The 14,125-nt window shown below is 43.0% G+C and overlaps 1 protein-coding gene across 1 annotated transcript in view; it reads right to left on the bottom strand.

Annotated features, from left to right (window-relative positions):
* The window catches only part of IPMK (inositol polyphosphate multikinase), a 42,755-nt gene that overhangs the window by 26,984 nt on the left and 1,646 nt on the right, over window positions 1-14,125 (bottom strand). Inside the window, exon 2 of the mRNA XM_082286553.1 lies at window positions 11,171-11,256. Within this exon, the coding sequence (XP_082142679.1) occupies window positions 11,171-11,256 (86 nt within the window). The remainder of the gene's footprint in view (window positions 1-11,170; window positions 11,257-14,125) is intronic.

Below are 14,125 nucleotides of genomic sequence, written 5' to 3' on the forward strand. Positions count from 1 at the left end.
CAATAGAGCTGGAGAGATGCTGACCTGAAGTTACCCACTGCAAAGTTCAAGCTACCAGCAGGCAGTGAGATCCAGTGAACTTCAAGGCAGAAAGTCAAGTACTACTCTCTTGCAGAAGTACAGTACAACCAGTTTTCTCATCTATCTTCTATATATGGAACTACTGTGCCAAAAGGCAGCTCTGTTACTGCAATGCACTATGTGGTGCAACACGAATACTGCTTGGGATTTTGAGGGAAGACACAGACCTTGTCAGAACCCACCACCACATCCAGGCTCAAAGACCCAAAAGTGAGTGGGCGAAGCCAGCAGCCAGAGGGTTTTAACACAAACTCTCAGCCCCAAGAGTAATTTTTTTAAGCAGCTCCAACTATTCAAGCTTAAATTATCACTGAAATTAATGAAAGTGGAATGGTAGAACAATACAACAAAAGGGAAGAGTCTATTATGGCTGTCCCACTTTCTGAAAACATTCAGCCTTACTCTTCTTTTTTTTTTTTTCTTCCCAGAAAGCAATCTGGTCCCAGCTGAATATTTGCACAGAGGAGAAGGAGAGAATAAGAGTTGGGAGGAATCCTGAAGCAATGACACTTAAATAAGCAGAATTTAATTTTACATTTCAAAGAGATAGAAATGGGAACCAAGTCCTGACAGACATATGTTGGCTTGTTTTTCCTAGGACTGCAAGAGGCAGCCCACAGAAAGACTGTACTGCAGCAACTACCATGCTGGTACATACAGACTGATGGCAGGTTCAGTCACTCAGAGACAGCACTACCACAGTCCCACACACATTTCCATGCCCTCGCCTGCAGCAGTGACAGTGTACAGCTGGCCCCACAGCCTCCTGAGCACCTTAAGCTGGCTCACTGCCCATGTGCCAAGCCAAGGCACTCCATTTTAACTGCCATTTACAGAATCACAGAATCACTGGATGTTAAGGGTTGAAAGGAACCTTAAAGATCATCTAGTCCCAAACCCCTGGCCATAGACAGGGACACCTTTAACTAGATCAGGTTGCTCAAGGCCTTGTCCAACCCGTTCTTGAACACTGGCAGGCTTGGGAAACCTACAACCTCCCTGGGCAACCTGTTCCAGTATCGCACCACCCTGACAGTAAAGGACTTTTTCCTAATATCCAGCCTAAATTTGCCCTCTTTCAATTTGTACCAATTACTCCTTGTCCTGTCACTCCAGTTCCTGATGCAGGGTCCCTGTCTGGTTACCTGGAGCCCCCTTGAGATACTGGAAGGTGCTATGAGGTCTCCATACAACCTTGTCTTCTCCAGGCTGAACAGCCCCAGCTCTCTCAACATGTCTTCATAAGGGAGGTGATCCAGTCCCCTCAGGAACCTCATGGCCTTCTCTGGACCTGCTTCAGCAGTTCCATGTCCTTCTCATGTTGGGGACATCAGAACTGTGTGCAGTGCTCCAGGTGGGGTCTCACAAGAGCAGAGGAGAGGGGGAGAATCCCCTCCCTCAACCTGCTGGCCATGCTCCTTTGGATGCAGCCCAGGATTCCATTGGCTTTCTGGGCTGGGAGCCCTCACTGACAGCTCATGGTGAGCTTTTTAACAACCATCACCCCCAAGTCCTTCTCCCAAGGCTGCTCTCAATCCCTTCTCCATCCAAGCTGTCAGTGTGTCTGGGATTGCCCTGACCCAGGTGCAGGACCCTGCACTTCTCTCTGTTGAGCTCCATGAAGTTTCCATTGGCCCACTTCTCAAGCCTGTCAAGGTTCCCCAGGATGGCACCCCTTCCCTCCAGTGCATCATCAGCAACAATATTCTCATATTACAAGCCTGTTTGGTTTTTTTTTAATCTGGAAACTAGAATTCTTTTTGGAGACTGAATTGATTTTGTTTTCCTTTCAAGTAGGCAACCTACACGTTCCTCAATCTCATTCTGGCAGCTCACCAACCATATCTTACTTTTAAATGAACTTATAATGAACAAAGTATTTTCTGTGTAACATCAACATGTATTAGTAAGTTGATCCATATTCTGAAACATTTGTAACAGAAGTCTAAACAGTTTTTGATCCAGTCTGAAAAAGCACTTGCATGACCCTCCAGCAGAGCAGGAGCACTGTGCTGTGTCCGAATTCAATTTAACATACTATGCACTTTGCAACTATGCATTTTCACTTTATTTTTAACCAGATCTACTCTTGGTAAGGAATATTCCTCAAAACCAGGTTGCTAAGAGAACTGGATTTTCTTCCTGCTTATTTGTATGTCTGTAGTGGTTTGGTCCAAAATACTCATTACTGTTTATCTGCTGTGAGATAAGAATTAGGAGAAATGCAAAGCAGGCACCAAACTTGAAAGAATATAAAGTTTATTAACAGACCTAAAAGAGGGAAGAAAAAAAAATTATACCACCTTCAGAACTCTCCTCCTCCCCCCACCTTCCTCCCTTCTCCCACTGACAATGTGAAAAAACAACCCTTAAGATGTTCAGTCTGTTTACCACTTCCATAATAACCTTGCTCAGTCCATTTAGAAAGAGAAGTCTCTTCTTGCTCATGCTATGAAAACATTATCACAATGAGACAGCCGCCCACTTCCAAATATTGTTCAGTCCATTTAGGAAGAGGAGTCTCTCTGCCTGCGTGTGAGTCCTTTCCCCCGACTTGCAGCTTTTCCCGCAACTGCTTTCGAGGGTCCACTCTTGAAGTTTCTTGGGGTACAATTTTAAGGTTGAGCCGTTCAGAAACAAAAACAGAGGCCCTTCTCCTTCCCTGGGAGCAAAGGGTCTTCATCATCTTCATCGTTAAGACTATCTCTGGAAGCATCTCTAGGTACTGAGGTTTTCTCCTTTCCCGTTTGGAGCAAAAGTCCTCATCTGGTTCATCTCTAGGGACTGAGGTTTTCTCCTTTCCCGTTTAGAGCAAAAGTCCTCATCTGGTTCATCTCTCCCTGTCCAAACTTCTCATGAAATTACAGCTGCGTCAGCATCTGCCTATCTCGGCGCAGGTGCTTTTGCTTATGAGTTGAACACTCCACCCCCCATATCTTCATGAAATTACAACAGGATACTCTGATATATCATAGCTTCACAACAGAATTTCAGCTTTAAGCATCTCCTCTCTCTCTCCCCTCAGGTTTTCAGCTCTTCACAGCAGTAAAAGGGTTAATCTCACCTCGGCCTTGCAGCTTTGCAGCTGGAATGTTGAATTTTTCTTATCGAAGTGGAGAGGGGGGAGAGCTGAGCCGCTCCGGCTGCCCACGGCAAGGCAGTGGGGGGGGTTCCACGGCTGGAACAGGTCCATGGCTCCAGGATGGCCGTGGCCCGGCCCGGCCTGGCCCAAGCAGGGCCTGGCCAGGCCCGCTGGCCCCCACACGGGGCCCGCAGCCACCTGTCCCAGCGCCGGAAACGAGAGAGACCTTGGAGGGGGAGTTTGCCTATTCTTAAATGTGGATCACAGAGGTGTTCACAACTTTAAGTGGCTTAGAGAATTGTCCATATTCAAACTGGCCAGCTGATAGGTTCTATCAGTTCCCAGAGGAAACTGTAAGCACCCCTTAGCAAGGACGTCCCTTCCGGGACTATGCTTGCTAACCTATGACAACAGACATAGACTGTAGACTACTCAGTCTGTTACCAACTCCACCCAGTAGTTCCGCAACTGCATCAAATTGCAACAATGGCCTTTTACTGTCTCCCTTTTTAAAACGTTTCTTAGATTTATTAAAGCAGGTTGTATTTTATTCTGTGACACACAATCTTCAAAGAGCATGGGAAAGAGATGCTCACCAGACCCTTCTAGGTTAACTTTCTGCTGTGTGGTGTGTTTTTTCCAAACTTGTTTTTGCTGCAGAGTGCAGGAACCACAAAAATCTGCCATATTTTCCTAAGTCTTACTGTCTAGTCATTTAATAGTGAAGTACAAAAAAACATATTTATAGAACAGTAATAGGAACTCAGCAGATTCTTACAGCTACACCTTATCCTTCATCTCTCTTAGACAACTCATGTGAGAAAAGTCTTCTCATTAGTTAAGAATTACTGTGTGTCCTTCTTTTTATTAAATATGCCCAGGCCTCATGGTTTAGAGGCAATTTCACATGCTGGTTTGCTCATTTCCCCAGCAAAACAGGATACCTTCTAGACAGTTCCTCAGCAGGAGGAATGATGCTGAGGGCAGGAATGAACTGCATCAGAACATGTTTGCTATGTTTCCCAATAGGCAATTTGTACACTTCAATACCAGTATCTCTGCTGTCCAATGCAGCAGATCCAGATGTACACAGCCAAAGATCCTTTTGAGCTACAGCTCCAAATGCAGTAGTAAAGAAAGGCATGGGCAAGGCATTGCATCTCCAAAATAAGATGTTAAGAAAACCATGCATCCTATATTTTTGTCCATACAGGACTGAAAATTGAAACCTTAGCTGGAGACGTGATCACAGGATAAGGATATTTTAGTATGCAACAGCAGCACAATGGCCATCATCCGCTCTTTTTTCAGCTGAGGATAATCATCTAAATCAAGAATATAAAAGCACTTAACTGAGCTTACAAAATAGGATAACTGATCCTGAAACAAGACATACTTTGCCTCCCCAATCCCTTTCCTTTCCTGTCAGTAGCAGAGAATAGTCTATGGAACACAGGCTGCCTTATCATGATTTGTGCTACATAGGCTGAAAGAGAGCTGAGCCTTGTAAGTCAGTTCTTGCAATTCTGTGCCTATTCAGGCCAAAACCCATCTTTCAGACTGTTGGCTTGATTTTATGCCATGGAGAGGGGGAGAAGTCACCACAAGTCTTCTGCGGTGCCTGAAGCTACTGAAATACTAATTAAAATTAGACACTGGAGAAAAGAAGCAAGCATTGAGCAGGAATGAAAAGACACACCCCAGGAGCTGCAGCAGGTTATTGAGAACAAAACAAATAAAACAGTAAGGAGAAGATTACTGCTAATGCTCCAAACGGGCACAATTCCTGAACATTTCTGCTCTGTAACAACAGAAGCACAAGGAACTGTGGCTTCAAAAATCTTAACACAACTGGTTTTCACTAACACATAATCCTCTGGTTACAAGTTCAAAGACTGACGGTTAAAAAAGAGACAGCAATAGTTGCACAAACAATATTCATTCTGCCTTGTATCAGACTGTAAAATGAGCTAGTGAGCTCTTTAGGGAAAGCAAAACAAAGACAGGGCATTGCCCCTATGGAAGCTGCATTTCAATGCATCCAGGGAAACTGCAGAACAATTGCATAGGCAACCACAAACCATTCCTTCCTAGCTTTCAAGTGCCTGACTCTCACCTAACCATTGTAAATCTCTTTTCACGTCATAGCTATTTGTGTCTCTTATATCCTGGCTTTGTTTTTAGGACACGTAAGAAGAATGAAAAACATTTTCTGCTATCTCCTGTGGTAACAGCTTCCTTGCATTCAGATTTGATGTCAGCAGGACTCAAACCCTGAACTCAGACTACTGCTACAGCAGTTAACAGTGCCATCACTAACTGGGCGAAGGTGGAAGATTTGTTAACTGAAGAGGCAGGTGATTAGCTGAATTATCTTTTCACAATGCTGTGTGGGGTCAATCAGCTCCCTTGGTTCACAAGCATTGGCCAAAGGTAGGAGGTTACCAGAGCTGAGCTGGAACTGGAAGAACCCTGTCCACCTTTTCATTCCAGCTCCCCAAAATCAGCCTTGCACCTGGGACAGGACTATCTGAGAATCTGGGTAGGACTTGTATTACAATAGCCTTGGAAACCTTATACCATTGCAGCTATGTTATCTGGAGCCATGACATGGCAACACCACTAGAACCAGCTGTGACAACTCTGATGTACATCAAACAGAGGAAAAAAAAAGAAAAAAGAAAAAAGAAAAAAGAAAAAAGAAAAAAGAAAAAAGAAAAAAGAAAAAAGAAAAAAGGTACCCACTGAAGCTGTCCATGCTGCAGGAGCTTTCTCAGGACAGTTTTTGGCAGGCAGCATGAGGAGGGAAGATGTACTACATATCCCCAAGTGTCACACAGTCACTGCAGGAAAACTGAAGGGTAATTCAAATGAAAGTTTACAGGAACATTTATTGATCTGTTAAGCATAAAATCCCAGTTTATTAGCTGCTACATTAGCAAACTTTAAACTTCAGTAGGCCATGCTCAGAACAGTTACACAGAGTAACAGGTTTACAATTGCACTGAGTGAATGCCAAGATCAGAAGTGAAAGTAGTCATTTCAAAACAGTTCAGCAACCTTCTCTTGTTCTACTGAACATTAGGAAACACTCCATCTCTTCATGCTTCACACACAGCCTGTAGGAAACCACAGTCGCAAAGATAACAACTGTAAATTCTCTCTTCCTCAGTTTTCATAGAATCACAGAATAGTTTGGGTTGGAAAGGACCTTAAAGACCATCTTGTTCCATCCCCATGGGGATGGACACCTTCCGCTATCCCAGGTTGCTCTAAGTCCTGTCCAGCCTGGCCTTGAATACTTCCAGGGATGGGGCAGCCACAGCTTCTCTGGGCAACCTGTGCCAGGGCCTCAGCACCCGCACAGTGAAGAATTTCCTCCCAATATCTCATCTAACCCGGCCCTCTGTCAGTGGAAAGCCATTCCCCCTTGTCCTGTACCTCAAGGCCCTTGTCCAAAGTCCCTCTCCAGGCTCTCTTGGAGCCCCTTTAGGAACTGGAAGGGGATGCAAGCTCTCCCAAGAGCCTTCTCTTCTCCAGGCTGAACAATCCCAATTCTCCCAGCTGAGGTGCAGAGGTGCTCCAGCCCTCTCATCATCCTGGAGGCCTCCTCTGGACTCACTCAAAGAGGTCAATGTCCTTCCTCACCTGAGCCAGGCAGAGTCCCTTCCTTGGAGCCCAATCTCTCTCCTTTAGTGCCCACAAAAGCAGCTGCCCTATTTAATGCCTGACATTCCGGCATTCTCTCTCTCTACAGGACAACAGTTTCTGCAATGCTGCATTCTTGACATGACAAACTAAGGAAAGCCCTATGCTGGAGAGCTCTGAAATGCGAAGACAGAGCTATGCTAGCACAGAGTGCTCTGGGGTACAGCCTGGAATGGCTGAGACAGGAGCTCCACATACAGCTAAGCAGCAGGTTACCTCATACAGTGCCTGCACGAACCTTTTCAAAGGACTCTATTCTCACATTTTTCAACTCAGCTGGCACAACAGATCACAGTAGGAGGGCTGATAGGCTTCCTCCTTCTCTCAACACTGCTGAACTAAATCAGACCATTTCAGCACAGATAAATGAGCCCTGGCATAAAGCAGGCTGAAGCCAAATCCCAAAACACACTGAGGAGCTGGCTACTTCTGTGGATTCCTTAGCATGCTTGCATAGGCAACCTACCATAATCTCACACTGCCTTTTACCAATTTAGAATCTTTAATTGAGAATACTACATTTTCAAACAACACTATTTCCCTGTTCCCACATCACTGTATACTGCTCCCTTCCAAAACCCCTTTAAAAATAGTCCTCTGGAGTACCTCCACCTACATGTTCTCACAGAGCCTTGCCATTACACAGAAACAACTGATCAGCGGTATAGATAGCCCTTAAATAAACACAACCCTTATACTTCAATTAGTTTCATCCTCTTGCTGCTCACACCTATTGAAAACAAAGTATTTTGTAGCTATTCAAGGTTAAAAAAACCTCGTTTTTTTTCACACAAATAAGGGCACCAAAATAACTACTAAAACATTCCATGGTTATGCAGGCAATGTTTGTAAGGAGTTCATGTCCTCAGGTACAGAAAGTGAGTTTGCAGGAACCAAATTTAGAACTTACTATTTTGATTTGATAATTACTCAGATTTACAGAACTCAGTAGCAAGTGGACATTACAGGTAGAAAGTCACATTCCAATGAGAAGTTAAGCAGTGCACAGTAAGCTATTAACAACCAGTACAAACAGCTCATTGTTCTACTATGTTTTATCATAGAAGGTACTCATGATAATCTTGTCATGCTGTGCTTTTCCCCTCCCTTGTAACACATAGCAAGGCCCTTCCCTAGCAGTAGAGAATGAGACATAGTGCTGTAGTAGATAAAAGTTTGGTTTACTTGGTGAAATAATCTCTTACAAAAGAAGACCTGTATTTTTTCTCAACTGCTAAGCTGAAAACATAGTATGAGGAAAACAGCCCAAGTAGGAATTACTTCAGCAGTTTTCCAGATTTGACAAAGACCTGTGAAATTCTTCCAAATTTCAGCTGCCAATCACTTCTGAGCAGGTTTTGGATCACTTATTAATATTTTGCAGTACATGTCTTGCTCAAGTTTCCAATTCCAAAACAAAACCCCATTTTGTTTGGGCTCTACTGGTAAGTAGCTACCTTCATGCTCAACAAAAAATAAGCCATCAATAAACAGCAAGGGAAAAAACATTTGGTGATTCACTGACATAGACTTTTACCTCTGTCAAGTTCACACATCAAGCTGCAAGCAAATCCAGCAGTTATAGAAGACTTTCTTGGTCCAAACAGATGATAATATCTACCTGGTATCACATTAAATATATTAGAGTTCTAGTCAAACTTGTCTCTTAATGCCTCATTATCTTCTATCACGACACATTCCCTGCAGCCTTCAGCTCACAAGCACTAGGACTGGACACTGAAATACCACTTCCTGGTTCTTAGAAGACACTTCTGCTTCAGCTCTGCAATAGCTGCTCTCCAGCTGACTCATGCAGCTGAAACTGAGACATGCTCATCTTCTTGCTACCATTAACTACACAGCTTCTCAGTTACTTCACATGAGGAGATGTGCTGTTCCAGAAGGAAAGATAACCCCCTTGTTTCTTACCCAGGTACTGAGGCACTAATTTTCATTCATGCTAGCATAAGGTAGGATGCAAAGGGAGCAGTAACTCACCTACCTACAGACAAAACAGTTCTAAGCACATATGAAAAAACAGGAGCAGAAATTTAAAAAGGAAAAAAAAAAAAAAGAGCCGCAATTAATCCACATATACTAATGGACAACCTTCTGCTTTGATCTTACCAACCAACCTGCTGTTTTGCCCTGACAAAGTGAGAGCTTGGGACTCATCAGTCTTATTTCACTAGTTTCATTTCTGTACTGTTTCTCACCATCTCCTGTACCTGGCCACCTTTCAAACACTCTCTGTCTCAAGGAGTGGTAAAATTCTCCTTCCCTCAATCTCTGGAGGCTCATCAGCCTTCTCCAAGGTGATGTCTCTTTGATTATAGCCCACAAGATGGGTTGAACTCAGTCACCAGAGCAAGGCAGCCTTGCTGTTGTTCCCACTGCTTGTCAGCTTAGTCACCTAATCTGCCAGAAGACTATCAAGACAAGGAAGTTCTGCCATCTTTTAAATTGTCAAATCAGTTCATAAATGTCCAAAAAGCACCATCATGGTGCAAGGTAAATGGCAGGAATGGGAAGAAAGGCATTTCCCTTTTGGCAGCAATGAGCTACTGGATCAGCACAAACTGCATGTGAATCTGTACCTTACCCAGAACCTCCCAACCCAGAGCAATCATCATCCTATAACAACAATATGTAGTGCTTAGATGTCTATAGCCCACATCAGACAGTTCTTGCCTGAGAGCAAACATGATAGCAGTTAATAATTGAAAAGCAACAAATCCCCAAGACCTTTCTCCTGTACTTTCACCTACACAACACACATGTATTTGCTCTCCTTCCCTTCTCCCACTAAAAGGCCTTCTAGTCCGCACACAACTAATCACACCTATACCTTTCCCTTTCTCTGTTATTTTTCAAGAATTGCCCAACCCGCTTCCAAGACAGCTTATAACCAAAAAACTTCAGTGTTGGAAGCAACCCAGCAAGGCCTTAGAAGACAGAATAGAAGCTTACTTTGCAAGTTACTAGCATTGAGACCTGACTTCTTCACAGCACGGTAACAAGCACACTAACAGAGACACACCTTTCTCAAAGACTTTGCCCAGGGTCTTGCTCACGGCTTGTCACATGTGTCTAAGCTTAAACAGGCAAAATTATAAAGTCTCTGATGTGGAGAGTTCATGTCCAAGCAGTGCTTGAACTTACCCCTCTTGCCTGCTGGCTTTAGGCAGGGACAGCATGTTACTGTCTCTGCCTCAGGATTTTACAGCACAGCAAGCAGCATGGTGCCCAAAGGAGTCTGTTCAAGCTTTCTCCTTCTACTCAAGTTACCACTTAGGCTGGACGGCATATTTCTTAACCTCATCTCAATGAGAGCCACAGAGAAACTCAGAAAAGTATTTACATTTAACTGGCTCCTAGTAACTGAAGACCTGCTGTTTTGTCCCATCATGAGAATTATCAAATAATGCTAGTATGCAAACACACGGTTCACTTAAAGCACCTTGCTTAGTTTGTGTATGTGAGACATTTCCACAAAATCCCCAAGGTCTTTTGGTAACTTAAATAAATACCCTTTCAGGGAAAAAGAAAACAACCGACCAAAATCCAAGCCAAACACCACAAGTGTCTCAAGACTCCTCTTACACCGAGCGTGAAGATTTCTATAGTTCTTCCTACCTAATAAGCCACGGAAAGACATGGCATATCAATCTGACATAGGAAAACCACATGACAGACTATCACAGGCAGGTAGGACAGTACAGAAACTGTACAGAAACTCTAGAAACTGTTTACACGAAAACAACAACTTTCCTGGTCTGTGCTGTTAAAGTTACTGATAAAGCAAACTGAAGATGAGCAGTAGGAAAAATACAACTGAAGTTAAAACAACTGGAGAGCTTTGATTTTTATTGACTTTTTAAAGGAGCTGAGTTTTAATACAGTGAACAGAGCAATACTTCTAGCAGTAAACCAGACTAGGCAGAAGCATAAAACATGCTAAATTTAGATGTAAGCAATTTTGAGACTCAGCTACATGAGAAAGTTGGGATCAAACATACAACCCCTTAAACATAGATGCGAGATAAGGCTTTTCAATAAAATCTTAGATGCTGTGAAAGTTTGCTGTCCCATGAACAAGCTTAAATCCTGTGAGTGAAGTAGGTCTGGCATGGGGACTGACATGCAAAGAGCAGAAAGTTCTAGAGAGCACACAGATACCACGGCAGGGTATTCAGGTTGTACTTTCCCAACTGCAATGATAAGGATGTTCTTCTACAGGAAGCACACCATCATTTCACATGGAGTAAGCCAGCCTCCTCCACACTGTGGGACCCTCACCTTGTTGTAGAACTCTTGCTCCCTGGGACCACGAGGTGGTGGCTGCAACTGCTTCAGGACTGTCCCATCTGGATGCTGCAGTATACCTAGAAGAGACGCATTTCCTTCAGGGCTTAGTTTTAAGAGGTACAGCTTTCCTTTTGCCTTCTTTTTCCCCAGAAATAGTGATTTCACCATCAAGGACAGCCTATTGAAAAGATGTACTGCTTCCATGGCACACACAGCAGAGACAAAATTGTCAGCTCCTACACATAACCCTTAGCAGAGGTTTGCTTGCACTCCTCTTATTTCTAGCCATTGAATGATTTCCTGGGTGTAGTTCTGCCCAAGGCCCACACAGCAACGAGATTTGACACTAAAAGTTCCACTCCCAAAAACCCCATAAGTAACTAAAAAAGATTACACAGACACTCCCTTTTTAAATAATTCATAAATTGTTTTCCAACAATGCCAAGACGTTAAAGGAGTACCACATTCAATGCACTACTAGAACAGAAATAAATGTCCTGTGATCTATACTAGTGGCACAGAAAGAGCATGTGTTTATTACAAGCAGTAGCACCCCTACAGCACTCCAAGGTATCAGATGCTACTATTTGTATCACCCATAATTACAGAACCGAATTTTATCTCAGCCAGACAACACCTTCATTGAGCCTGCACAAAAAAACCCTGCAAAATACCCTCATGAAACAGCCTTAATGACTCTCCAGTCACCAATATTTCTGAATACCTGCAGAAGAAATGCAACTGAGTATCTGAGGATATTCAAGAGATGGATGTAGGCAAGAATGGAGAAAAGTAACTGCATTCCTCTGAAATGTGTACTGTGATGCAAGTACAGATCCAGTGCAAGGGAAAACCATAAACCCACTTCTGGAAAAGAAATTTTCTCCTGGGATTAATTTCTAGCTTTTCAGACAGTAATTTATTTTGCTTAGAAGGGTAACAAAAATGTCAACTGTATCCAAAATAGGTTCTATTTTCAACTTACCACATGAGAAATCAGAAAAGTGAGCCAGGAGCTTTGCATCCCAAAGAGAGTTTGCAGTTGTAACAGCAATTGTGTTGTTCACATCTTAAAAACAATTATCTATGAATGGGCTCTGTTGTGCAGTCTTAGAAACTAAACAAAATCTTTAGAGACCAAGACATTTACTTTAAAACAACCACCAGACTTAGAATAGTTGTCTCAATAGGTGGCTATGCCAAAGATTTGCTTTTCAAATTTGCGTAAAACAGCTCTGAAGTCATGTTTCTTGCTAAAGTTGGATTTTTTATACTTTCCAAAACTAGAAAAATATTGCCACACAACATGTGCAGCTACCACATCTTCAAGACATGGCAGCTTGTGTTCCCCCTCCCTGTATCCTTTTGCACGTGCTGAAAACCACTCTGCAAAGTGCACCAAGTACTTGAATGGCACATGTTCTATATGTGAATTATTAACAATCACAACATAAAAATAGGGTTTATAACACATGCTCCTCAAAAATCTGTATTTTGGCTTTGATAAGCAGACAATCTACAAGGCAGAAAGACCAGGCAAAGATTCCTGGAAGCAGAATCCATACACTATTGGGTTGATATATATTACTTGAAGAGTTTAATATAAACTGGCATCCAAAGTTCCCTCATTCTTTGCATTCTTGACAGACCAGAGCACCTAGTGCACTACTCTGTCACTGAGTCTGGGGTAGGCCTGAAAACCAGAGTCATATTTCAACACTCACCACAAAGATGTAAACTCCATAACCTTCCCTCTGATCTACAACAAGAAGCAGAGATACCATCACCTGTAGATCATACTAACATATGGATGTTGGTCATGGGTTTCTTGTAGGCTTCCTGGGGTTTTTCAGCACAGACAGGGAAGAGTACTGTTTCAATATATGAAAAAGCAACATAACATTTCTGAAGAATCAGCAGAACTATGTTGAAAATAAAATCCTGAAATATCTCACAAACATTTCTCTCTGGCTGTGGATGCAAAGCTTGCTACCATTCTGAAATGAGCAAGCAAGTCACTCTGAAGAAGAATGGCCCCTTTAGCTACAGAATCCCACTAATGGCTTAGGGACCCCAAGCACTTTGCAGGTACAGGCACCAAACCATAGCCAGGTGCAGGAGGCTCTATAAGGTGGCATATCCCACCAGCTTCTGACTATCTCTACCTGCCTACGAAATTAAGACACAATCCAAAGTCATTACTTACTACACATGATTTACCTGGGGGAAGCACTACTGCACACAGCATTCAACGAAAGGGCAGTCACAATGCACAGAAGCCTAACGTCTACATGCACATGCAGAGAGCCTGTAAGATGCCTTTCTTTGCAAGGCAGTAACAGTCACAGGGAGCAAAAGGAAAAAGGAAGGTTATTCAGGAGGAGGGAACCCTATGGCAAAGAAATTTTACAGTGTATTTTTACTAAAAAAAAAAAAGAAGTTAAAAATACTTTGGATACCTCCAAGTCCTCTGTCTGTTTGTATGTGGGAACAGAAGGGCAAATCAAGTTACAAAAATGAGAGCTGTGAGTACCAGAGCAGCTTTGGTCTTCACCATAAAACAGTTTCCAAGATGAGATCATCAACCATTGTGGTACCTCTGCAGAAATGTCTTGGTCTTGCCCATGAGATGCAGTGGAGCTAACTTTACCTAACCCATTGGAGTGGCACCCAAAATATAGATGATCACGTGTGCTGTTTGATCTAACTGAAGTAAGACTGATGTGCCAAAGGTGAAGCTCTCCCTGAAGTGAGCCTTTTTTTGCCTGATCCCACTTCATGCTACGATATATGAACAAGGAACACATACACCTTCAAGGATCCAGTGCACATCCATCTACATTTTATTGCACCGTCTGCAGCTGGGACAAGGGAAAAGAATTACTTTTCTGTGGAGATTATCAGCAGCAAGATATGCCACAGACGCAGGCTGTAGATAAGACAAGC

The sequence above is a fragment of the Coloeus monedula genome (assembly GCF_965178545.1).
Source record: "Coloeus monedula genome assembly, chromosome: 8".
NCBI lineage: Eukaryota > Metazoa > Chordata > Aves > Passeriformes > Corvidae > Coloeus > Coloeus monedula.